This window comes from Cupressus sempervirens, chromosome 3 (assembly GCF_028749045.1).
Source record: "Cupressus sempervirens isolate cs-2001-9-10 chromosome 3, ASM2874904v1, whole genome shotgun sequence".
Taxonomy (NCBI): domain Eukaryota; kingdom Viridiplantae; phylum Streptophyta; class Pinopsida; order Cupressales; family Cupressaceae; genus Cupressus; species Cupressus sempervirens.
This window is the reverse complement of record NC_143120.1, coordinates 981,315,922-981,343,735: the sequence shown is the minus strand read 5'-3', so window position 1 is coordinate 981,343,735 and position 27,814 is coordinate 981,315,922. Positions and strand designations below refer to the sequence as shown.

Below are 27,814 nucleotides of genomic sequence, written 5' to 3'. Positions count from 1 at the left end.
CCAATTCACCATGCAATGACACCAAATTCACCTCCTCACAAAAGATCAATTCCAGTACACACTCCACGAGTTGATGGAAAGGGGTTCTTCCGTAGGCTAGGAATCAGTTATCATTAAAAAAAAATTTGGTGCATTCCTTCCAAATGTCAAAAGTTTAATGCTCATCAGCAAACTGGAGGTTTCTTTATTTGAAATATGAGGAGACATTGGACGAGTGTCATATATTGAGCAATATGTATTTCCAAAATAAAGGAAATATTTAAGATATTTTCAAATAAATCCTATGAGGAGTAACATCAAAGGTCAGTTTTAAAAGAATAATTGACCAAGAACATATGAGAACATAATAGAAAATCTCTCGAGAATATAAAGGGAGGGGACACTCAAGAAACGGTTACCAGAACCGAAGGTGAAAAAGAAGTTTTATTTAAGGAGAGCAAAAAACTGAGGGGGGGTTCCAATTCTTCGGGCTTCCAAACTGCAGACTTTGGGCTTCAGGCGAGGAAGGAGGAAATTTTGACAGAATAGTTTCATCTTCTTGAGGGACAGAGAGAAGCAGAGCATGGGCTTTATTTTTCTGCCTCTTTTTCAGAACTTTGTAGCTGAGAGAGGGTTACAGTCTTTTTGATGTTTGATGTAATATGGTAGAAAGAATTTCTGTTTGGTTTAAATGATGGTTGGATTGTAATGTGTGAAAGAGGCTTTGTGATCTTTACAGTCAGGGAAGGGAAGCTGGAGGTGAAATACATTTAACTTTGGCTATAATGTGTTTTTCCTTCCACTGAATTCGAACTTTGAGTCATTTTCAGTTTTCTCTGAAAATTACAGTCTAATGTCATTGTTCCTTTATTATGTTGTCATTCCTTAATATCTTACAAGGCTCTGATTTTAATTATCTCAAGAAGATGAAAGACACAGTTTTATCCTTGTTACATGATACAGTGTACAACAAATTAACTTTGTGTGATCTGTTGTATTCTGTTTCCTTTCTTTTCAATTCTTAGGTTTCGCGTCTACTCTGTGTTTACGGGTAGATGTCTGATGTCCTTTCGTGTTTTCTGGTTAAAAGCATCCACATTTAATTCATTGGATATCTTGTGCGGGGAGCTGTACCCAATAAAATTCAGAGGAAGGTTATCAATCCCATGATAACCTATCCAACTGTTGGTGTCAATTTGTTCTTTCATTTGGGCATTCAGGGTCAGGTTTGCACGTATTTTCTCGAAAGACAATCTGTTCACTAACAAGTTTCTAGCAAGAAATTGAATAAATATGGAAAAAGATTTGAAAGTTATAAATCAAAGATAATTTACAATATATTTATCTACTTGCACGTACATGTATTTATAAGTTAACATCATATTATATATTTTACCCAAGGTCGTATCTATTATTATGTGTATCTAAATTCATGTTTTATTTAGAAGATTATTTTATCTTCTTGTATATGTATTTAAATGTACGTATTAGATAAAATCTTGTATAAAAATAATATTATGGTGTTACCTTTATTTCTATATCTATGTACACATACATAAATATACATTATAATGATGTGGAGAAAAAATCAATCAAAAGCCATTTGAGGTATGCATTATTTTAAATTAATTAAAAATAACTAATATTTTACATGTTTATTTAATAACTCATGTGTCCATCAATTGTATCTTGATGTTCAAGTCGTTAGGTCCTTACTAAGACAGTTAAAGGTCATACCTGTCAACCCGATAATTGGACTAAGCTAGTATCCCATTCTGTTGATCTCGTTTAGCAATGCTTCTCCCCTTCATCTTCTCCTGCAATCACTCGTGCAACATTTTCCATGATAATAACAAGTTCCATGATAAATCCATAATAACATTTAATGTAGATAAAAAAATTAATTGTTAACCATAATTCCAAAACCAAGCAACCGCTAATCATCATATGACAAACAATGGATAACGATCATCATCATTAAATAGTTAACATAATGAATACAATGGATATATTTAACTTCCCTTTTCACATGATTATGAAAGAAAATCCATTCAATTCAACGGCTATAAATAAATTTAAATTAGGTCAAAATTTGGGATGTAACAAATATGCCTTCTTTTTAACTGAACTCCAAAATGCTTTGCTTTTATAGGTAATTGGTTTTATTGTGGCTCCTGGACTGGAGTTCAATCCTTTCCCATATATATCGTAATTACTAAAACCTATGCTTCACGTAGCTTTGCATCATGTTGGGTGGATATTTTGCAACCGACAGTTTTGAGTAAAACTCCAGTCACAAAATAGGATGACTAGCCACAGCATGTGAGACTGAGTCTCTCCTACCTTAAAGGGAAGGCTCCCCCTTCTCACCGTTCCTTAGATCAACTCAAGTTAAGCAAAAAGTCGAGAGATTTTATAAAATGGGTGTTACCAATATCCTTTCTTCTTATCTTTCAAGAAAGAATCCCATTACTCACGAAGCGAGTAATGGGCAGGGTGAATCTCTAACTACACTTCTATCAAGCACTGGAAATAGTGATACCAATAAACCTTCACTAACTCAAAGGCTAGCTGAAAACCGTACCGGTTTGGCTCTAAGTCTGGTCGTACTTCTATATGGAAAAAGTTTACAATTAGGGCACAAAGACTCCTTAAAGTAAAAATAACTTAACTATTTTGCGAATTAAAAAAGAAGTATAAGCTACAGATAAAGCTTCTAGCTATATATTTCCACAACCGCTCCCAGTCAAAGCTTCGGCTCCGATTGCTTCTTAAATCACTATGCTCTATTATTGAACACACAATAATAACATGAATCAAAGACAATAGGCACAAATTATAGTCAAAGCTTCTAATTTGCTCTATCACAATTGCTTCCAGACAAAGCTTCGGATTCAATTGCTTCTTTTATTCACTTTTCTCCCAAATTCATACTACACAATCAAAGTTATGCTTGCACAAATGTGGCAAAGCTTTCTTGCATAACAAAAGATGATTTTTACGATGAGGAGGCACTCCTTTATATAGGCACAGGAGTTGAGAAAAAGGTGGAGGAAAAAGTGGGAGCAACTCAACCAACTTTGACCTAATCTAACTGGAAGAAAAAATATAGGGTTACATGCAACTGCACGTGCAATTCACATTACATTTTTTCATGTACATATAACTCGCATTACATATAATTACATTTTTTCATGCAATGCATCCTCTCCACTACAAATATGAAAGAAAAAGAAAGAAGACGGAAGAGAAGGAAACAATCCTAGGGATTGTTCTGAAGAGCCTTTTACCTGACGATGCAATCCCACATGATCATAGGATCGAAAGTTCCTGTACCTTGTACTGCTGCATTCACCTTGATAACTATGGTCTTGCATCTTTAGATAACCTCTGACTTTTTTTGATGAATTGTTCGTTGTCATTTGAAAACTTTGACATGTTCAAGCTTTTTTAGCTCAAGTTGTTGTGAATTTTCCTTTGTAGATTGACACATTCTAGATTCTTTGACACTTTGAAAACCTTCTTGATGATGTCCGGACGTAAACTTGGAATAACTTTCCATCAGCACCTTTAACTTCTTTTTTTTGAAGTAAAGTGTTTGGCGCATGGGAATGCGTGCAAATGGAGATTGTTGATTTTTAAAAAGTGACTTGGGCTTTCAAGATGTCATTACACAGAAATGGATTACATGTAATAAGGAATGAAAAGTGAGATGACATGCAAATGTGGATGGAGGATGAGCTTACATGTAAATACAGATGACAGATGAAATGAAATGCGTAATGACACGAGAAGTGGAATAACATGTATTTGCTCATGGAGGTGTAAGTGCATATGGAAAGATGGAAATGGAATGTGACGATGCTCTCGCATGAAATGGAAAGTGGAGTGAAGCAACAACGAGTTCTTGGGAAAGAACTTGTAACTTCTCCAAAGTGGAGAAAACTGGCAAGCAAGCACAAAGCACAAAAACTCAAAAGAAAAATGTACCTTTGGAAAGTGACTCAAACATGTCAAGATGCAATGCACTTCAACACACAAATTTGAAATTAGAACTTGGGAAAGAACCAAAAACAAGAAAACGAACAATTTCTTCATTTTTAAAGAAAAAATGCACTTTCCATGGCAACAAGTGGAAATCATCAAGCAATAATGTACATGGAAATAGCAAAATAAGCACAAATTGATGAGCAAGTTTGAAAATGTCCACTTACTTAGAGGTTAAAGAGCCAAAATAGCAAGTTTTATAGACTTGAAGACCAATTCTTCCTCAAATCTGTATTTTCAAACAACTTTTTGACTTTTTTTCGTACTTGCATTAAATGGACATTCAATGTTTGAATTTGACACGAGAAGGCCAAAACCGTGGTCTCCAAAGACAAGAACACGCATTAAAACTCAAAAACGACCCCTCTTGATCCAAATGTATGGGCTGACAAGTCATTTTTTAAGGTTTTTTTTTTTAAACGCGACTTTTTAATGCAAAAATCTGTGTCGTTTTTGCAAAAACGTGGCCAAAAAGTGCATTTTTTTAGCCATTTTTGACTTGTGAATGTAAAAATAACTTCCCTAAATGTATATACATAGATCAAAATGCAAAAACGTGACTCCAAGATGCAAAAAAGTGGATAAAAACCCCAATTTTCTAGGCTTTTTTAACAAAAACGTGATTTATAAAAGGCAAGAAATGAATTCGTTTTTGGCTTCCAAGTGCAAAAATGTGGGCCAAGATGTATTGCAAATGATTGAAGATGCCAAAACGCCTATTTTCCTTGCAAAAAAGCGTGATTTAAATCACTCAAAATGGATTTATTTGAAGATTTTTCCAAAAACATGCCCTTGGAAGGAGTTTGAAAAACCGTTTTTTAGCAAGATAAATCCATTTTTTATGTTAGAAAATCCGTTGCCAAGCAAAAACGACCCTAATGGAAAAGATTTTATGCAAAACCATCAAGTAAATTTCTCACAATCTCCAAAATCGGGTTCTTGGAAGCCAAATGCATGCATTTCTTCAAAATCAAACTTTTTGGAGGCCAATACACATATTAAAACATGCTTTAGTTTAAAATCGGACCTTTTAGAGTGAATAGCATATTTTAAAATGTGCAAGCAATCAAAATCAGACCTTTTGGATGCAATTACACATTTTAAGTTACATCTCACGTTTTGGATGCAAAGACATAAAAACTTAACTTTTGATGCAGTGACATCAAAAAGGTCCACTCTTGATAACCTTTTGATGTAATGACATCAAAAAAGTCCACCAAGTTGAATTTTATATGCAGTGACATAAAAAAGGTCCACTTTTGACAACCTTTTGATGTAATGACATCAAAGAGGTCCACCAAGTTGAACTTTATCTGTAGCGACATGTAAAATATCCACTTTTGATGGATTTTGCATGTAATTGCATATAAAATGTCCACTTTTGATAACTTAAAGTCATTTGATCCACTTAAATTTATAAAAATGTTACTAAATGGGTCATAAACAATAATTATCTATCATAGTTAAAAATATAACATATAAACATTATTTAAAAAGTAAAATTTAAATAAGCATTTGATTTAAAAATCAAAAATTAAACTGGAACTATGTAGTTATATAGTCACTTTAAGTGAAAAATTAAAAAGTAACTCAACTTAAAATTATAACATAAAGTGCACTATAGTCACCTTAAGTTAAAAATTTAAAGTTAAAGTAACTTAAAAACATAACAAAAAGTGAATTTAAGTTATATTTATCAAAAAGTGAAAGTCAAATTAAAAATATAACATCATATTTTTAATTCATATTGTTGCACCAAAAAGGTCCACTTTTGAGGCACTAAAATGAGCATATCTCTTGACTGACAATTCTGATTGAGCTCTAGGTTAGACCGAATTGAAGGGAAAAGTGGAAGGCATGACATGAGGAAGACCAAAGGACTAAAAACTAACAAATACAAACTCAAAAGCCAAGATAAGAACGATGAAGGCCTCAAAAATCAAGCATAGGCTCGATAATCAGAAAAATGAAAAAGACTTGACGAAGGCCTTCAGTAAAAGGATTCATTATATCAATTGGCACTGATTGGTTGATCAATACTAACCAATTAAATTACGAACTAAACTCAGAGAAATGCGAAACTAAGGTGAAAATGTTTCATACTGTTACTTGCATTTTGTCACCACAAAATGCAGGACAACACATCATAATGTTCAATACTTGTCAGGATTATTGATTTATTACACTGAAAGCTCTTAGCGACATCCACAAGGTGACTCAAATATCATCTTATATTGGACGGCTTCTTCTATATATCCACACGGTGGCTTCTATTTATTAATAATTGCAGGGGTAACGTTACCATGAAGTATGAATATGAGCCGCAAACTATAGGTTAACCTTCTTTGTTGTTTCCAAGTTCAACTGGTAACTTCAGAAAGATTATACACGATGCCACCTTCCACAGATTTGATACTTGAACAACCGGCTTGGGGACCACATATTTACCATGTCATCCACATATGCTTGCTGCTTATTGGGATAAATGTCTTTGACTATAGATGCATACACTTGGATGAATCAGCCGTCGACAATGCTTCCATATGAACCGTAAGCCATTCTCATATTTGGTGTTGCATTTATTGATGTGCTTCCTCCCTCTGGCTTTTGCGATGTCACTAATCTTTTGATACTTCATCAAGTATGAGTTAATTTTGCTTCAGCCTTGGGCATCGTATAACTCCTTGTTCAATAGTTGACTTTTGATATCTTTGTTTATGCGTAGATAGTTTGATTTTGCTGCTCCAGTTCTAATCGTTGTATATACTTTCAACTGATAAAGGTATGGATACAGTCTGCAATCATATTCCACACAGTCAATGATGTCGTCTCACATTATCATACATATATTTCTTGTTTTGTTTTTTACTTCCTTTGAATTGTGCCATCAATTCTATATTGTCGTGACTGTTGGATCGTATATACATCATGAGTCTGATTTCTAGGACGCATCGTTCAAGATACCAGTTGGTGTTGGTTTGAACTTTCTTATTGCCATCTATGCTTCATCTTGTGCTGTGACATTTACAGGACTGAGTGCAATATTCTTCTGCCTATCAGACGAAAAAATAATAGCATCTAGAAGATAAAACATGAAAGCCATCATTATAGATTCACAGGTGTGACATCTTTCACTCATCAATAGGAATTTAGTTCATTTTCGGAGCTCGGGGGCACAAATGGAGGCCTTAAAATTAGGCCTCCATCATCATCAATAGTGGATCATTTATGATGCAATCATGGTAGGAGTTTCCCCAATGGAGATGGTCCACACCATCCAGCAAGAGTCACACAGCAGAAACAATCAACACCAGACACAAGAATAGATAATCAACATGCTACAACAAATCTTTGCATTATCACAGAATCAAGATTTACATCAGATTGACCTGCAACATGCAGCTTACATTCTTAGGATTACATGTCCAATTACAACAGAAATTCAGATCCAAACCACAATGCTAACCTTCCAAAAGGTTTTCCTTATCATCGACTTCACCACTGCCAAGATCATATTCCAAACAATGAACAAGGCCTCAATTTATAGAGCCTCTGTAAGAATCAAGTCCGCCTCAATCTATCACATCTTCCAAGAATAAGCAAATGTAATACAGAAATATAGGTTAGGGCCCAAATCATAAGGATCTCAATGCCAAGTTGTTAAAATGACACGTGATCCAAGAGAAATGTCAATCAACATGCCACAACAGATCTTCACATTAACAAAAAATCAAGATTTACATCAGATTGGCCTGCAACATGCAGCTTGCATTCTTAGGATTACATGCCCATTACAATAGAAATTCAGATCCGAACCACAGTGCTAATTTGCCAATGCTAATGCGGATGCAAATGCAAGAATCAGATGTGTCTTTCTGTGTCTATGTGTCTGTGTTTGTGTTTGTGTCTGTGTCTGTGTGTGTGTGCGTGCGTGCGTGCAATTGTGTTCATGTGTGTGTGGGTGTGTCTACATGCGTGCGTGTGGGTGTGTGTGGGTGTGTGCATGTGTGCATGCGTGCATGGGTGTGTGTCTACGTGTGTGTGTGGGTGTGTGCTTGCGTGCATGCGTGTGTGGGTGAGTGTGGGTGTGTGCGTGTTTGGGTGGTTGGGTGGTGTGTGCATACGCGTGCGTACACATATGTGTGTGTGCATACGTGCGCAAAGAAATGCAAGAAATATACAAAAATAAATCATTCGATTGTGGGCTTGGAATCAAAAAGTTCAAGTACCATAGCTACCTAAGCTAGCAAGCCTAGGCATTAATACATTTTGAAGGACAATGACTTCAGCCACATCTTTTAAAAAATTGGGTTTGCAGCGAAAGACAATTTCTCACCTCAAAATTTAAGGCTCCACAATTTGAAATGGTGGGACAGCTCAAAAGAATAAAAAATAACATTTGAAAACTACATCTAACATGCATAAATCAGATAGAAAATCTAATTTTCAACAGACAGTTGGGATGCCTTCCTGCATCTCCAAACAATGATAACACAGTTCATTTGGGTAAACTTCAGTGCCCAGGTGTATAGTCAACTTGTAACTTTCCTGATCTAGTTTTAGGACATGCTTTTGACTAGATAGTTGAAGTATTTAAATCAACAACTCCCAGAACTCCGCAACATGGTCAAAGATTGTTACCAAGAAATAGAAAAGATAAAATAAAACGCACAAAATCACATACAACCATTACAGACAGTTGAATTCTCTGCAGCCCATCACATATACATCCTTAGAAAAGTATCTCCAAACCTAAGAGAAGCATTTGTGGCATGTCATCTGTTTTGGCCAGTAATAAAACTCTTTACATGGGTAACCTTAACTTATAAGGTGAATCCCTTATAATCTAAGTCTTATAGTTCAGGGGAATCCATGGACCAACAGGATGTCCCAAAAAGCACACTTGCAAGTATCCACAAGCCTAGGCGGCGCATCCGAGGAGAAGCCAAAGGCATCCGAGAACCAGAATGCATTTGCACCACCATCCGAGGGTTTATAGAGAGAATCAATATTTGAGCCATAATGCTAACCTTCCAAAAGGTTTTCCTTATCATCGACTTCACCACTGCCAATATCATATTCCAAACAATGAACAAGGCCTCAATTTATGGAGCCTTTGCAAGAATCAAGTCAGCCCCAATCTATCACATTTTACAAGAATAAGAAAATGTAATATAGAAATATAGACCAGGACCCAAATCATAAGGATCTCAAAGCCAAGTTGTTAAAATGACAAATGATCGAAGAGGAACATCAGTCAATGATTCAAGAACATCATGATATGAGCTACAATGCTTCATCAAACGAGAAAATGCTTCACGAGATCGAAAAACTCCATCTCACTATTAGAACAACAAGAACACACAAAACCAAACAAGAATCTAGAATAACTCCATTGCGAAGAATCCAAATAAGGCGAGAACCTACGACATAAGTAAAAACACGATGTCCAAAACAATCCCTGAGGTCTGTGACAACAAATCCCAATCCAAGGAATGTCATTAAAAACATTGAAATTGGAAAATAGGAAAAAAACTAAAAGGAAATAATTTTGGGAGATGCAAGATTGCCAACAACCCAAGGATGCTCCTGCATCAGACACCTCTAGTGAGAAGAAGATGTTCCATAAGAGGAACTTACGAACATCTTACAGGATTCAAGGCAGAAATCCCATGCTCGTTCTTAATCCAAATATCCTCTTTGTCTGCAATTTTCATCCTTTGTACTTCATATCTTTCTTCTATCAAACCCATCAGCTCACTTTGTTTTGCACTTGCTCTATCATGCCTCACTCCTACATAAGGTAGTAAAGATCTTTTACGACCACCCCCCTTTTTTCGCATATCAGATTTTCCTTAGTGACAAGCCATTTGATCAACAACCTAAGTCTTCTACTGCTTCACTTTTCCCCTCTCATTATCTGATACTAATTTGTTCTCAAATCTACCTCTAAAATCCTTATTCTCATCCATATCGACCTCTGCATTTTGCTTCTTCCAAATAGTAGCTCTTCACAATGCCCAAATTTCTTTCATTTATTCCCTCTTGCTCCTTCAAGGAAACCAAAGTAAACCTATGCCCATCCTTTTCTGTTGTGACCAAGTTTCTTTTGCAACCATGGATAACTCCTCTATCATATTGCCAAGCTCTCCTTAATAGAACATGACAAGCACTCATAGATACCACATCTCACAATAGCTTATATTTGTAAGGTCCAATTTTGAAGTTCACCAAACATTGTTCTTTCACCTCCGCCAAATGACCGTCTTGAAACCAACTTAACCCATAAGGGCAAGGATGTTTAAGCCTCTTCAAACCAAGCATCTACACCATCTCTTTTGTTACTAAATTATCAGTACTTTCACTTTCCACAATAACCTTACAATATTACCTCCCGATTTGCCTACAATCCTAAACAAATTTCTCCTTTGTATAGGTACGGCTTCCATGACTCTCCTAAGCATAAGGGACTCCAATTTGTTTACTCAAGCTTTTGCTAGATCCCTCATAACATTGAAAGGTTCTATCTCTTGTGCCACCACATTTGAAACAAGTACCTTTGAATTCATTGTTGTCACTTCCTCTCCTAAGTGTCCTCTGATCACGTTCATTTTCAATGGTTTGTTTCTCTTTTCCATTACCACTTGCTTCTCCTTTCCTCCAGGACTACTCAGATTCCTTCTTATCTTTTGCCTCCAATGCATGCTAATAAGCTTCTTCCACTGTAAAATCCCCAACATACTATGCTCATCCTAAATATTGAATCTCAGGCCATTAATATATCTAGCCACCTTCTCCTTAGATATATCTCAACGTCCAGATCTAATTGTCATCTTGTAGAACTCCTCAGTGTATTCCTCCACATGCATGTCCTTCTACTTCAAGTTTTGCAACTTCTTGAATAACTCAACCTCATAAACTTCTAGAATGAATTTAGCCTTGAATGTTGCAACCATTTGCCTCCAACTAGTGATCTCCATTTCACCATTCTCCTCTCTATCTTTCTACAACTCTTTCCGCCAAAAGGCAGCATAACCCTTCAACTTAGTCTTTGCTAATCTAACCCTCTGCAAATCTCTAATATCCTCAAGTTCAAAGTAATCTTTCAATTCACCAATTCAATCTATCAAATCCTTGGAATGCAATGAACAAAACAAATTACAAACCTCCATTCTATGACTTTTACTTACTTGTGCCATAGCTCTAGACAATCTATCTTCAACTGTAGATATCTTAGTATCTACAGTCTCAAAATCTTCAGCAACTTCTTCATATTCCTCCTTGGTCTCAAGATTCCTTGGGATCTCATTCCTCATCTCATTCTTGAAGTCCTCTATCATTTGTTCTAGTCCCCTACGGTTAATTCTTTTAGGCAACATCTTTCTAATCCTGGGGTGCAATTGTCTCATCCTTGGCAATTTGATTACAAGGTTCCAATTGCCTCTCACTCAGCGATCTATTGAACACACTTGCATTATTCCTCCAACTCGGTGATCTATTCACCCTTAGAATGCCTAGACAACCCAAACAATGTTACCAACCAGCAAGCAATTCCTTTGTAATCCCATTGCGCAAGTCCTAAGCAATTGTGGGCCAAATCCACACCCTACCACCCCACAACAAACTCATCTATGGCTTCACAAGCTTAGGGCTTAGATCTACTAACACAAGAACATCAACCTTACTCTGATACCATCTATCGTAGTCATGGCAAGAGTTTCCCCAATGGAGATAGTCCAAGCCACGCAAGAGTAACACAATAGAAACAATCAACACCAGACACAAGAATAGATAATCAACATATTACAATAGATCTTCGCATTATCTCAAAATCAAGATTTGTATCGGATTGTCCTACAATATGCAACTTACATTCTTAGGCTTACATTCACAATTACAATGGAAATTCAAATCTAAACCACAGTGCTAACCTTCTAAAAGATTTTTTGTATCATCGACTTCACTACTACCAAGATCATCCTCCAAACAATAAACAAGGCCTCAATTTATAAAGCCTTTGCAAGAATCACGTTAGCCCAAATCTATCACATTTTCCAAGAATAAGAAAACGTAATATAGAATTATGGGTCAGGACCCAAATCATAAGGATCTCAAAGCCAAGTTGTTAAAACGACATGTGGTCCACGTAAGGCACGATCCTAGACATAAGTAAAACATGATATGTACAACAATCCCTAGGTCCATGATAGAAAATGATCTAAATCCAAGGAACACCACTAAAAACACGGAAAGTGGAATTCACAAACAAAACTAAAGGGAAATATTTTTAGGTGATGCAAGATTGCCAACGACCCAAGGTGCTCCTGCATCAATTTATGATGGTTGGAAAGGGTTTTTATTTAAAGGATTGGGCTCTCCAATTCGATTCTACTACAATAAACATTTAAGAGGTTCCAATTTGGGCCAGGATGAAAAATCTCCCTCGGGAGTATTGGGATCATGAAACCCTAAAGAATATTGGAAATGGACTTGGTATAATGAGGGCTAAGGAAGTTGGTGGTAGAACTGATTATAGCATGTTTACCTGAATCTGCATCTTATTGTAGGAAATACACCCTCCCAAAAACAATAGAAATTAAGAGAGCAGAAAGAAACTGGCATTAACAGATAGAAATCGAGGAAGCAATAGATTCGTATTCTAAATGCAATGGAGTCAAACACCTAGATAATAGATGCTCAAACATGGAAAAGGGGAAAGATTTAGCTCAAAACTCCTTAGTCGATGAGATGGTGAGCCTAACTGAAACTGACCAATGGGAAGAACAACGGAATAAGCAAGAATGGGAGGCTGCCCAAAAATAGAAAATGAGTGATCCACTCATAGTAACCTGGAACAAAAGCTACTAGGATGAGTTGTAAAGGGAGGAAATCAACTTTTTTCTTGACTGAGGATATGAGTTGAAATCCTTTGAGATGATATGAGCCAGCAGTGTTATGGTAAATCGATGTTGTTGTAGTTGTAATAAACAAAGAAGATGAAAGCTCCTTACATAGATTTACAAAGATGTGAACTAAAGACAAAAATAGAAACTACTTAATAAAATGAAGACTAGCTAAGATGACCATTAGGGAAACATTATAATATTCTAATACCCTCCCTTAATGGTCATTGTCTAACTGTTATGTTTTGGTCACAAATTCTAGAAAACATTTTGCTGTTGTTAAGACCCTCCTCAAATCTGTAGAATGTCAATGAACAAGAGAAGCAAAAATCCATCCAAAAAAGAACAGAGAGGGGTGTCCCCCTCTTCCAAATGCTTTGAAACAAGAGACAAGAGTCTGTCACTGACTCTGCCACTAAGATGAGTCTGCAGTAACCCTCCCAGAATCAGCAAAACCTCTGACCAGAAATCATCACAAAAACATCCAACCTGATGTTGGATAATGAGTTGCTCTTCCCTAGAGATAGACAAACACTCAGAACAACTAACACAATTTTGAGGATAAACCATATACGATTTTTGAGGTGAAATATCGATTAGAGCCAAACAGCAAAATCCAAGACACAGATCAAAGATTAGAAAGCTTCATTTTTTAGGAAAACGATATAACCCAACATATAACTTTTTCTTAAAAAAATTATAAATCCACCAGATTATTTTTGAGGAAAATTTGTAAACCCACAAAGGAATTCCATGCAACTTTGTGTATTATAGAATCAGAAATTTTTTGAGGGAAAAAATTATGAAAACCCATCAAAGAAACCTTGGTGTGGCAAAACACAAGACTTTGCATGGTAAAATAGCATATGCAAGTAGCATGCAACTTGCATGCAAATACATGCAACCTTTGAAAATCGGAGACTTTTGCCCCAAACCAAGAAGTCGCACACTCAAAACCCCAACCAGGCTTGCGATTTTCAGCAAAACTCTTCGAAGAGAAACCACAAATTTCATAAAATACCTCTAACAACTTTTATTTTAAAAAATCAAAAAAACCAAATTTCTCGAAAAAAATCCAAATCAAAACAAGCTCTTTTTCTTTAAAAATTCACCAAATTTTATGATCCTACTAACCTACTCTGATGCCATGTTATGTAAATCGATGTTGTAGTTGTATTAAACAAAGGAGATGAAAGCTCCTTATATAGATTTACAAAGACGATGTTTCTAAAAGAAACAGTCGTGAGCTAAAGACAAAAATAGAAACTACTTAATAAACTAAAGCCTAACTAAGATGACCATTAAAGAAACAAATATAATATTCTAATCAGGAGGTGATTCAAAGTGTAGAAGAAAATGTTTCAAAAGATGTAGAGGCTGAGCGAAATTTGCAGGATTATGAATTGTTGATGGCAAGTGATGATGTTCATAATGATGCAAAATGGAGGGGAAGAAGGCAAGGGTTGGACTCTGTACACAAGAGGAGTAAATTTATTACAATAGCAATCCAAAATAACTAGTGAAAAATCTGAAGTAGGGCCATTTGAGGAAGGATGTTCTTTCTAAGAAAACATGGAAGTGATGGACAAACTAATGCAAGACAAGCAGAGAAGCCAGGTGCAGACCCAGTGAGATTATATCCCACAATGTTAAACTGAACATGGAATTAGAGAACAAGCCTCTTGAAGATGATAGGGAGATAGATACACAGTTGCCTATCTACAAAGTTATTCCAATATCCCCGATTAGAAATATAGAGAGTTCCTTTGAGGGGGTCAGAGATAGTGGAAGTAACTCGGAAGATTCAAACTCAGATTTTGTTTCTGGAGACGAGTTGGGGGTGAGGATGTGTCAGGGCATCAAGCAGGTCTCAAGATAATGGAGAAGAGATCCTTAGAGAAAACTTTAGTGTCACTAAGCAAGGCAAAAATTAGAGAAAAAGAAACTTGGTCCTAAAACTAACAGAATGAGACTTGAAATGGTTAGCAATGTTGTTGGGTGCAATAAATTGAGATCAGGAAAACTCTATGCCTTTTCATGGCAGCCATGAAAATCCTTTAGTGGAATGTCAGCGGCTGCAATGCCCATAACAAGATCCATCTAATCAAAAGATGTTTTGATCAGGCAAGACCCAATCTGGTCTTATTGAAAGAAAAAAAGGTTTGATATGGATTTTTTCTATAGGTGCTTTAGTAGATGGAAATGCAACCTTGTAGGGGTTGTTGGTGCTTCAAGATGAACTGGTGTTCTTTGGAATGACTCAGTGGGCAATGTTCAAATGTTCCATCGAGATAGAAATTGGCAATGGTTGAGGGTCTATTCTTAACAGCTTTGCATTAGCTTTCCAGTTATCAATGTTTATGGTCTAGACAACTCAGCTCAAAAAAAATTAATGGCTGGAACTATTAGCAATTTTGGATGTCAGAGAAGAAAGGATGTTTTTCCTTGGCGGCAATTTCAATGCTTTATTGAGGCCTTCAGATAAAATGGGTGGTTCACGATGGCTAAGACAAAGCCAACAGGATTTTTGTGACTTTGTGACACACAATGGTCTCACTGAACTACCTTTTAAAAATGATGATTGTAAATGGACTAACAAGAGAGGTGGCTTCCTCAATATTGTAGAGAAGTTGGATTGATTTCTCCTTGCAAGGAACTAGGCTGATTTTCAATGGACATGTGAGGCAAAGATACTACCTCTTTCGGTTTAGACCACTATTCTATTGGATTTAAAATTCAAGAAGAGGCAACCTTGGATCAATGTCCATTTGAGTTTGAGGTAATGTGGTTCCGTGTTGATGGGTTTAAAGCTTTGGTTTGGATGGTGGAGAAGTTCCTTAGAATGCTCAAGTAACAAAGCATTTATCTTGTTTAAAAAATGGCAAATAGGGAATCCTATAAGAATATTTATACAATAAAGGATCCTAATAGCACTATTCTGAATGATGCAAATCAGATTAATAAGTAGGCTCTTAAATTTTTCTCGAACATCTTTAAGCATGCTTGAATACTAATCAAGACATTCTAGATATGATTCCTACTTGCATTACAGAGGCCCATAATGCAAAGCTTATGATGGAAATATCCATTGAGGAAGTCAAAAGAGCTTTATTTAGTCTGGGTGGGGATAAAGCCCCAAGCCCAGATGGTTTTCTAGTAGCCTTTTTCCAAAAATTAGGGGAGATTTTTGCTTATGTTTTGTGGGAAGTCATAGAGGAATCCAAGAGAGGTGGTTTTATTCTTAAAGATTTCAACAACACTTTCATTGCTTTAATCCCATAAAAGATTGCAATCAATTCCTTGGACTTTAGACCGATCTCTCTATGCAACACGGTCTACAAAATAATCTCGAAAGTGATAGCTAACAGATTGAAAAGGGTTTTGGAGACGGTGATTTCACCTGAACAAAGTGGTTTCACACAGAATAGGTCCATTTTTCAAGGTCTCATTGTTGCACGTGATACTATTCACTCTATCCAACTAACCAAAACAAATTGTATGATGGTAAAACTAGACATCTAACAGGTTTATGACAAAGTAAATAGAGGTTTCCTACTAAAAATCCTTGAGAGATTTGGCTTTTGTAAGGAGTGGGTTACATGGATTCCTAGTTGTATAAGCACTCCTCGCTTCTCAATCTTGGTAAATGGAAGGCCCCAAGGCTTTCTTGATTCAAATAAAGGGGGCAAACAAGAAGACATGGTCTCACCATTTCTTTTTAACATAAAGGTAGAGGCTCTGGGCAGATTAATATCTAAGAATCGAAGTAATGGACAGTGGAAAGGCATTAAAGTAGCTACGAGCATTAATCCCATCTCACATCTGTAATTTGTTGATGATACATTTTTTATGGGAAAAGCATCTTTTAGGGAAGCTTCGATTATGAGGAAGACAATCAACACACATTGAAAGACATTTGGGAAATTCATTAATTGGAGGAAATCAGAAAAAAAAATCAACACAGCTATTCAAAGGCAGCAGGAAATTTGTAGAATGTTAGGCATGAGATTAGGTTCTCTCCCCGGTAAGTGCTTGGGCTTACTTTTGTTTGGGGGAGCCAGCAAGTATGGAGTTCGGAAGGATTTGATAGCTGTTTAAGGCATATGGATGGATGGAAGAGTAAGTGGCTAATTGCAACAGGTAGGATCTGCTTGAATCTGTCATTTCAGCAATACTGGTGTATTTTATGATGTGCTTACAGATTTTGAAGAAGGTGATTAAATCAATAGGGCAGAGAATGACAAGGTTCTTTTGGATGGAATGTAATTGCCTTGTTGGCTTGGCATAAAGTATGTCGATCAAAGGATAAAGGTGGGGTAAGACTAACGGATTGGCAAATCATGAATAAAGCTTTGGGTGCAAAGTTGGTATGGAGCTTTTATTCAAATACAAAGTAGTTATGAGTTAAAATAATGAAGACAAAATACCTTGATTCCGCTAAAGATCATAGGATCCTAACTATCTGAAATCCACCTAAAGGTTTGGTAATATGGAATTTTATTGTAACTTGCAGGCCCATAATTATCATTCATATTTCATGGCAAATTGGTAATGGACTCAAAGCAATGGACGAAGAACAAAAAATGTCACATGGATCACTCCCCTGCGATCAGTGTTTGAGACAAACATTATAAAACAAATGTTGCAAGCCACTGTACCAATATGGGTGGGATACCTTCTAGAGACCCTACCACAATTAAAGGTGGCAATCGCCAACGTAAGTGGTAACAATGGCAGATTGATTGACAATGGCGAGACAACTGAAGCACAAAAGGTGATCCCACCAATTCCACCATGGATCCAATGTTATTGGCAGTGAGCATAGGAAGCACCTTGGCGGTGGTTGAGATGGAAATTATGGGAGGCAAGTTGACAAACACCATTGTGGACAATGGATCTAACATAAATGAACTTCCAAAGGAAATGCGAAAAGCACTCAGCAAGCCAACACTCTGGCTGCCAACCTTCAATTTGGTGGGTCTCAACCAACACGACATCAAACCAATTGGAACACTTATGGCTCAATAGTTATTAGGACCCAACAGTCCTTCTTGGACTTCATGTTCATGTCACTGGAAAAGAAGTGGTACGATGCTCTCCTTGGAAGGGGTTGGCTAATTACAACTAAGGCCAACCACAACTCGAAGAACATACTTTCCATTGAGAGTCACTGTAAGAAGTACGTCATTAACTTACTAAATGAGGCAGTGAGCCAACAGTTGGCATCAGACTTTGGGTCGAAAAGAACAGAATGTGACATGGTGGAAAGGATGGAACCGGATGATGAAGGGATACAAAAGTTGGGGAACTACTTAGAGGACGAAGCTAGTTTCCTCAATGTATTGTTCCATTGGCAAATGGAAGACTATAAAGTTTTCCATCCAGACTGCAACATGTTAGAAATTGAAGCAGGAGAGAATAACACATACCCCACCCCTACTTGCACCTTCGGCTCCGCGCAAACTATCAAATCCTCCACCTATGTCATTTACGCCTCAGTCACCTCCCTTATACTAGTGCTCCCTTCTCCCCAGAGTTTCTATTATGGTCTCCTTTTCCTAGGCTCCTCTGATATAACCAGATTTTCAATGCCCCATGAAGTGTTTTCAAATAATTCAGCTAGCTCCTATTAAGGTTTCTTTCCTCATCATCTTCAAAGTGCACTGATGGTTCAATTGGTACGGAGTCACACTCCAAGCTCTCCTCATCCATCACCTCTCGTACTGAAGGAATGCTCACCTAGTCAACAAGGTCCTCTATTTTGTCAAGTAGTGGTAAGTTCCTTGCAATTTGTTCCCACTCTTGCCTTATAGGTTGTATTCTACCTTCTTTGCCAATCAGCCTCTACCTTCTGCTTTTCTGGCTTTGAATGACACTTTGGCTCTTACTTCATGGGCGACTTAGGGATTCTTCAACTAGCCTCTGTAGTCATTGTCACCTCTCACTTTGCTCTTGAATTCACGTTGACAAGCTCGAGGCTTTTCTTGATGGCTTTCCTCAAGGATTTTTAGCTCCTCAATGATGGTTGTTATTTATAACAAGTTATGATCTTCATTCTTCTTTTTGTTGAAAATGTAGTTCTCCTTACCTCCTCCCCTAAGGGCCTTTAGCGCGCCCTAGATGGTTTGGCTTCCTTCTACGATTAAAGATAGCTCATGATTAACCTAGCTAAGACTCGGATTATGGTCTTCAACTGTTTGAAGACCTCCCATCTGCACTTCTTGTTCCAAGGTGTGGAGATCGAGATCTCTTCTACTTACACTTATTTGGGTATCAAATTCTCAGGACCCCATTTTAGTATGAGCCCAGCCATGTAGTCCCAAGCTAACAAGGGCCTAGTTTCCCTTGTTCAATTGGAGAGAGAGTGCTTCTAGCTCATTTCCAAGGCACCATGTCCAAAATGTCCCTTAAGAATTCTCTAATCACACAGATTGTTCTTTATAGCTTTGTGGTTTGGGGACCCTCCCTCCTAGCTTCAGATTGGGCTTCCATTGAGCGTGTTCAAACCCTTCTTCAGCACATTATAAGGTGTCACCGACTACCCCCACTAGCATCATTTTGGCCAAATTTGAGGCTCACGCCTTTATACTCGACACTATCTTTGACCTAACCTAGTTTCTTCATTGGCTCTAGCGGTTTTCTAACTTTGTCAATGGTCAACATAGATAGGCGATCACGGTGACCGACCCCACTAGTCAAGCTCGGTTCTAGTAAGCTCAGGGTTCTGCCCTCTTAGGGTCTACGTGCATTGATATTGAACGTCTCCCTCCCTTTCAATACTCGTTGGATGCTCCCACTCATCTCCTTCCTACCTAGGCAGAGTTGAACAACCACATTAGGATGGACATCTACAAGAGATATATCCACATGACTTGGATTGACCCCCCGATAGGCCTCCATCCCAAGATGGCCTTTTGTGTTGAGCATTACATTGCCATTCAAGAATGGGATCATTGTGTCCCCCTTATGTTGGGCAGAGCTAGACTCATGCTTTACGTATTCCTCTTGGATTCTTCACAGTGGGATCCCATCTACTTCGCATTCAAACCAATCACCAGATTGACAAAGAGGATCAGATTTGCCAGCTTTGTGACATGGGTGTTGCAGAGACAAAGCTTCACTTCTTATTCTACAGCCCCATCTATTATGAGATTCGTGAGAGGTTTTGTTGTCTTTTTAGGAATTGTCAATCCTTAGCCTCATTTTCAGATACACCAATCAGCGTTGTCTAGTGCTCTATCTCTATGAGACTACGCATCTTCGTGACCACACCTTACAACTTCAATTTCCCTCGAGATATAGCTTTAATCAACTCATCAGCTCCTTCATACTAGGGCCACCTCTGCTAGAGGCACCAAGCGTTTGTTGGGCCTTTCTACTTCAATTCATACCTAATCAATGAGATCTTGCAAGATCAAACACCCCGATGGCAGCCGTCCACTTCTAGTGGTTCTTGGAGACGATCCTTGACGCCCCCTTGCCCCGAGGGCTATCCTTCTATTTTGGGGTACTTCTCAATGGCTAGGAGCTCTTAGTTCACTACCTCTACTTTCCTCTTCTTTCGGCCCCCTAATGGTGTCTCTCGTTGTTCTTTCTTTCTTTTTTCTATTAGTTGATCGTTCTTTCCCTAGACATTGTTTGGTGTTCCTATTGTTGGCTCTCTTTGTTGTAACTTTCAATCCCTTAGACCCAATTGGTGGTCTCTTGTTGGACATTGATAATTTATCTTATCTTACCGAGGTTTTCCCTTCCCTCTCTGCTTTTGTTTCTCTCCTAGTACGTCACTTTTTGTCTTTCTGCAAAAGGGGCACTAATTATTCGATTTGTCGGGGATATGACATCTACTTGTGTCGTGTTGCTCCTCCTCCCTCCAGTTCTTCTCTTTGTGACGTTGCAATATTTGTTGTCGACGTTGTTCAAGTTGCCTTTCTGCACATTGTTCTTCTATTTCAACCAAGTTTTGTGCCAACAACCTTGGGATGCTTCTAAGAAGATCATAGACTGTTGGTCTCACGAATAGTTTGTTGCGTACTATGCTTGTAAAGATCGTTCTCTCACAGGCTTCCCTCTGCACATACTGGTCGATCGACACTCCCATGTGTGCATCGAGTCTTGCAACAATTGATCTTCCCTTGTTATTACCTCTTCTTCTACGTTGTTGTTAGTTATGAGCACTTGTCGTTTGAACAGTAGACCCATTATTAATCACACCTTTTGTTTATTTGATCTCCGAGCTCGAACAAGCAACGACACCAAAATGTTGTAAAACTTGATAGTTTGGTATTAAACAATGGCGATGAAGTCTCCTAAAACAGAGAAGTACAAGGCAATGTTTCTAAACAAAACAATCATTTATACGAAAATACAAACTAACTAATAAAACTAAACTCACAAAAGATGACCATTAGAAACATTACATAATTATCTTATATGAACGGTCTCACCCTCTTAGACTTGTGGGGCTTGTCAATGAGATATCTAATGTTCAATGTTAAAGTAGTTTTGTTCCACTTTAATCATAGAGTGTATGCAACTGAATGTAGTTGTGTAAACACAGGTTGGCAAGAAGCTCTGCTCTAATACCACTGAAATGTTCACCCCAGAATTTTTTTAATTTCTTTTTGTATGTGCTGATGTAAAGTTTAGGATGCAATGTTTTGCCAATATAAAGAATTTGCATTCAAAATTCCAATATGATTGTTTCCCAAACATTCAAAGCAAACATGTATCAATGAAAAACAACATGAGCATCATACAAGAGCTAATGGTACTGATGTTCATAAAATCTGATTTCTTTTTTTTAAAACCTTGCATTACAACTAGTAAATACTTGACAAGCTGGTATACACATTAAATACCTTTAAGATGGACAGTTCACTTGTTGTAATTAGACTGATACATCTCCACCATCACCATCGAAGGCTCATACAATGTAGTCGTGGGTCTCATAATCACCAACAATTATTGTCCTAGTGAAACTGAAACACAGTAAAGCAACAAGGCAGCTCAGAATTAACATAAGATGTCTTCAACCACAGCATTAAGCAACAGCAATCAACTTCCTGTACATCTATGGCCTGATTCTTACAATTCAAACATCAAATAGCACATCTCCAACCCTTCCAAAGGCTAGCATAAGGTCTGCTGTAATCAAGAAGAGGTTTGAAACCTTAATAGCGGTATCTCCAACCTTGCAATGGACTATCAAACTACACAGTAAGACTGAAAATTCCTTAAACCTCTTCAATCATGACTTCAAGCTGCTCTACCATAGACTGCAGCAAGAAGATGTTCCTTATAAACCTGCTAGAGAGAGGAAAGGACCTCCAAATACCCCAGTTCATCCTCCTTATGCCTCACATTCTAAGCTCAAAAGTGGGCACTAGCCCTCGAGGAGAGATTCCCAACAATAATTAATTCCTTCCTCAAAATAAGCATATTATATCTTGAAATGGGGTGCCAAGCAATAAGAAAATCAACAATTCAACACCCATATGCTAAAAATAGAAATCCTGGTAAATCAAGTCCTCATTTGTGGTAATTGGTAAAAACATAACACTGTTGCCAATTGCTTGCAAGACCTTGTGTCATCTTTGACAACATTATCCTGCTCTCAAATTGCGTTGCATGACCTCCAAATCTGCCCCAAGAGCTCTTGCATCACTGTTCATGCTTCCTAAAACACCATTATCACATGTAAGTCACTCTGCCTACTCTCCATGACATTTGTAACTTCACCTTAGATCATCACAAACAAGGATTTAGACCAACTCTTTCTGCGAGGAATCTATGCAAGTGAATATAGCCTAATTCCCAGCTTTAACATAGTATAAGGATTTTCTAGAGAAGGAACATCAACAAACCTAAATACATCACCATGAACCCAGTGTAAAATCAAATCAAATTTAGTAGAGCTAAAATAAAATGTAACACAATCTTGTTTTCCATACATACGAGCTTCCACAAAAGTCAATAGCCAACAAACAATTGAATATACAATAGGCCAGATTTTTAATTTCAAAGCCTTAAGGCCTTTTCACCTATGTTCATACCACGACATAGTCTCCTCAATTTGTTTCTTAGTATGACCCTTGAAACAGAAACCTAAATATTTGTGAGATATGATATATCTCCCCACATAAAGTTTAAATCAATACAAACCGTCTTTGCCAACATCACGGCTCCTCTAACCATTACATCCTTACTAGATGAAACATGCACATCTACATTATTTAGCCTGCAGGAATAAAGTTCCTTGCCACACTAGGGATTTGCAACATAGTAGATAGAATATTCGACCTTATGTCATTAAACATGAGTTTGACCTTCCTAAGGTCAACAATTTTAAGACGTGAATCGTCTCTCGAGAAGAGTTCTCCTCCATTGTAGCTCTTGTATTCTATAAATCACCTCCTCTCCAGAAATTATGCAATACAAATAACCAAAATCAATGAATTTGCATTGTCATATATGTGTAATAAAAAATGCCAGGAGCATATCTCCAGATTTATTATCAAATGTCTTTGAGTTTAATTCCTTATTAGGTTCATCCTTTGACTTTTACTTGCACTGGTTTCGAATATGCGTGCTGCTTCCACTGTTTCAACATTGCATCTTTGATTTGCCGAGGGACTTAGACCATCCCTTAGATTTGGACCTCTCGTCTCCTTTCTTATCCATTGTTTTTTCATTTGAGCAACCTCTAATGACTAAAACATCCTCAATAAATGATTGCCCATTCTACTCAAAGATAGCAATGTACAACAACAATCAACATTTTTGGTTTCTAATTTGGGGTGACGCTTTCAAGGACTTTCAGTGGTTTTAATTATTTAGTGTTTGTTTCCAAGTATTAGTTTCAGTTTTAGGTTTATGAAGATACAAAAAATAATGTTGTCATTTTTAGAAGTTTGGTGAGCTATCATTGTAGTTTGCAAAATTAAAGTCAAGTCATGCATGTATGTTTATCTATATAGAGCAGTGATAAGGATAAATAATAACTCTAGTGAATGAACATATTTTGACCCCTGAAGTCAAGGAAAACCCTTGTGTTTTAAGACAGACCTCTCAATATGTTGTACCTTTTTACAGACTTTTTCTAGGCTGTACTTGTTGGTCTCGCTTAAAACAAATATTATATGAATTTTGCACTGATTATTCAACTTTTGGGAATCTATACCAACAAAACATTATGCCTCTTTCCATGGAATATCAATAGGCAACACCTGGCTGTACTATTCAAAACTATTTACAGCATGCATTAATGAATCTAAGGAATGCCATAGCATTAGTCAATACCTGGCTGTACTACTCAGAACTATTTAAAGCATGCATTAATGAATCTATAAAAAGCTGTAGCACTATGTACAGCCTGAGTTGGCCTAGTGGTGGAGAACTACTCTTCAAAGTGAGGTTACAAGTTCAAATCTCACAAGAGGTTAGGGTATGTACACCTCATTTGTAGTGCAGTTAGGTGCCACTAGCAAGGAGTACAAGGTAGTTCCATATCACAGGCACCATGTGTAGACCCAAAAACAAATGGCTGGTGTTGTGGACTATAAAAGGATTTTTCCTTTTTTCATGTAAAACCCATACAACCTATAGTCACAGCATCTACTATTTTGGTAGAGTTCTAAATCACCTGTGGGTCAAATTTCTTTGTAGCATGCTGTACTTCTTACCTGTAAGACATGTTCCATCATTACTAACAATACACTTCCACTTTTCGATTATTTTAACTGTGGCTAGCAGTTTGTTTCAGTTACTGTGCATTTCCCACTCACCAGCATTCTTCAAGTATATTCCCAAGTAAAGATATATCACTTCAGCTTTCCAGTATCAATTTAATGTGAGTGTATTTATTTCCAAGTATTTGGTTTTTCAGTTAATTATTAAAGCTTTAATTTACTTTCTAAATCCAATGATGTAATAATTGGAAGATATGATGTCAATAGTCTTTTTTTTTAAAACCCTAAACAGTTTATCACTACATCCCTGCTTTCATTGAAAGATCCTGGTTGATTTATTTGTTGGATCCATTTAATTTTCAGTATATTTGATGCAGGAGCATCTAGCAGTGTAAGAGCAATCTTGCATCACCCATTAATATTATTGAATTTGATTAAGTTGGTGAACAATTCTATTTTCAATAAGGACTAAATGCAGGCTATTATGTGTCTCCACATACCTTGGAAAAGGTTCAAGGGGTCATAGGGGATAAAACAATTTATCAATTATGGCCTATGTCAAATGGTAAATGTATTTTCAGCACTGGACACGTGACAGTGATGATTAAAAAAAAAAAACCGAATTTCCTACCTAGGCAGTTACAAGGAGAAATGGAAGAGTCTCCCTGTTATGCCCCCATTTTTGAATGCTGAAGAGTCGGTTTCTTATCATTTGAGAAGTCTTCTTTGACCATTTGTAACCTTTCTAAAGGGGGACGTGGATTTTCCCAAGTGGTTTTAGCCCATGGGTTTGGTTTCCCACTATGGTATGCCTCCCCACAAATTGCTATAAATTGGGATATTGAGCTTGTAGTTTCACCTTTCAGAATTTTAGAAATAGCTCGAAGCTCCAATTTGCAGAAGTTGTAAAGCCCTTGAGGCTAAAGCACTGTGTTTTTCTAAATATTCTATTTTATATAATGAAACAATAGAAAGCAGGGTATTTTCTTCTTGCAAATTCTTGTATCATTCTCTTTGTTGAGCTATGGGTGGATGTTGGGTAGAGTAGCCCTTCATCAGTGGTATCAGAGCATGTATTTGGGCGTTTAAGCAGAGTCCCCTTCATCAATATTTTCTACCAACTTAGCATGTATCAAAATTGAGTGATATTCTAACATCGTTGCATCAACACATTTTCACTTGTATTCACTCAGCTTAGCTTGATTGGAAATTGCATATGGCTATTTGTCATTCTGACATTAATCAATCTATGACTTTGTTTCTAATGTAATTTGGTCAGCTAGTAGCCAAAATCTTACTTTTTAAATCCATTCTCCTCGTTCTAGTTCTTGTATTTTTTAACCTTGCTCACATTGGGAACTTGGTGATTAAAAGGAGCGAAGATTCAAGTGATTGCAAAAATTCTTTGTGCATTTAAGCTAACATCCTGCCAATAACATAACATATGGTGAGGCGTTGGCATAATAAATATGGGGTACATTCAAGCGCGACCTAAGTTTAGTGGAGTACACCTTATCCAACACAAGAATGCACCCAAGGCTTGCCAAGCACCAGAGTTTGCCCAAGATTTATCAAGAAAATAAACATAAAACTACATCAGCAAAAAAATGCCCATTTCAATGTTCCTTTGAGCTTCGTTATCTAAAGCAGGCCTGTAAATTGAAATTTAAAGTCAAAAAGTTGTCTAGAGCATACTATGATCATTTAAGGTGTAGTTTTGTTTCAACAGCTACGAAAGTTCAAAACTCTATTCAGTTGAGGCACTCCCCTCCTGTGCCATTGCCTCAAACTATTCATAAATGTTCTGAAATTCGTAATCTCAAATCTAATTTCAGCCATTACTAAGATTTTCTGATTTTGATAGAAAGATCGAACAACTTTTTATTACATGAGTAAACTTTGTAATAAATAAGCATGATAGAAATGAATAAACTTCAATGAAAACAAACCCCGTGTCCTGGCTGGTATCCGCCACTGACCGCTTCACCGCATTTTTCTGCCTTGAAAAAATCCCGTCCTACCAAACACCCAGACTTCCCCAAATGCTCCATGAGGAATTTAACGGTCGGGGCTGCAAAAACATTAGAAGCAACATTAATTTGTGTTAACTCTATTAATATTACCTACACACGTTGGTTCGCTTCAATCAAATTACCGACAGCGCATGCTTTCCGGCGAGGAAAGGAAAATATATACTCAGCACATATCAATTCCTTCCATTCAAACCCTATAACTATAAGGTACAGAGAGTCAACTCCTTCCAATTCAATGACATGTATAAGATCACTTAGAAAAAAGTAAGTCCTAGTAAACCATATGTACGAGATCGCATACCTGCCGAGTCTACTTGTGATATCACATCTCAGCAAACAACAGACATGGAAACCACAATATAGATTTCAATAAATCAAGAAATAAATCTCAAGACTAGAACGAAGCTCTCAAATTAACAATAAAAGTATTGTTTTGTTAGAAACGTGATGACTTACTTCTGAGACTTGCATTGATCATTCTTTCTGTCTCCTCGATTGTGCTGCCCCTCGAAGCTGACGAAGTAGGAGCCTCCTCCATGACAGCAATGCAGAAAGACGCAAGAGCCTCTCCGTGCTATTTTCAATGGAAGTCCTCGCATATATCTTCGAAATGCTTAAACCCTGTCCCCCCCCACAAGAGATTAATTTTTGACTTAATTGTGATGATTATGGATAGTGAAAACAAACAAAAAATATTTGTCCGTGCCCGTGCCTAGTGATTTACGAGTACATGCCCAGGCAAACTAAAAAAAACTAAATCAGAGTAACTTATATTTTTTATTTTGAAGGCAGTATTTTTGACGAAGTTGGAAAACCAAATCAGATATGAAATGGAAGAGATTTTAATAACGTTCATGAGGCTACAACAGTCTAGAAGACCTGCAATCAGCAAACTTCTCTAAAAAGAGAAAAATATTTAATTAAGTTGTAACTTTTTTATTAATTCATCTCTTCACAAGTGATGGTATGTCTCCACAACTTCCCTATGATATGATAAGCGTGTCCTATCCTCTCATTTCTCTTTAGGCACCCGCCATCTACCTTTTTCACACTTCAATATATGAGAGCTAGTTCTAAGCTAGGCTATGAGTATTCTTGCTTTCCATTTAATAGTAGCTTCGATATACACTTTTTCCTCATGACTAATACCTGGATTAAATTCCTT

The 27,814-nt window shown here is 37.1% G+C and overlaps 1 protein-coding gene across 1 annotated transcript in view; it reads right to left on the bottom strand.

The window, feature by feature from the left end:
- The window catches only part of LOC149570038 (Ku70-binding family protein), a 108,070-nt gene extending 80,610 nt beyond the window's left edge, over positions 1–27,460 (bottom strand). Inside the window, exons 1-2 of the mRNA XM_089822690.1 lie at positions 27,106–27,460; positions 26,566–26,687 (exon numbers count right to left, since the gene is read on the bottom strand). Of these exons, the coding sequence (XP_089678816.1) occupies positions 26,566–26,687; positions 27,106–27,187 (204 nt within the window). The 5' untranslated portion in view covers positions 27,188–27,460. The remainder of the gene's footprint in view (positions 1–26,565; positions 26,688–27,105) is intronic.
- Between the last annotated feature and the right edge of the window lie 354 nt (positions 27,461–27,814).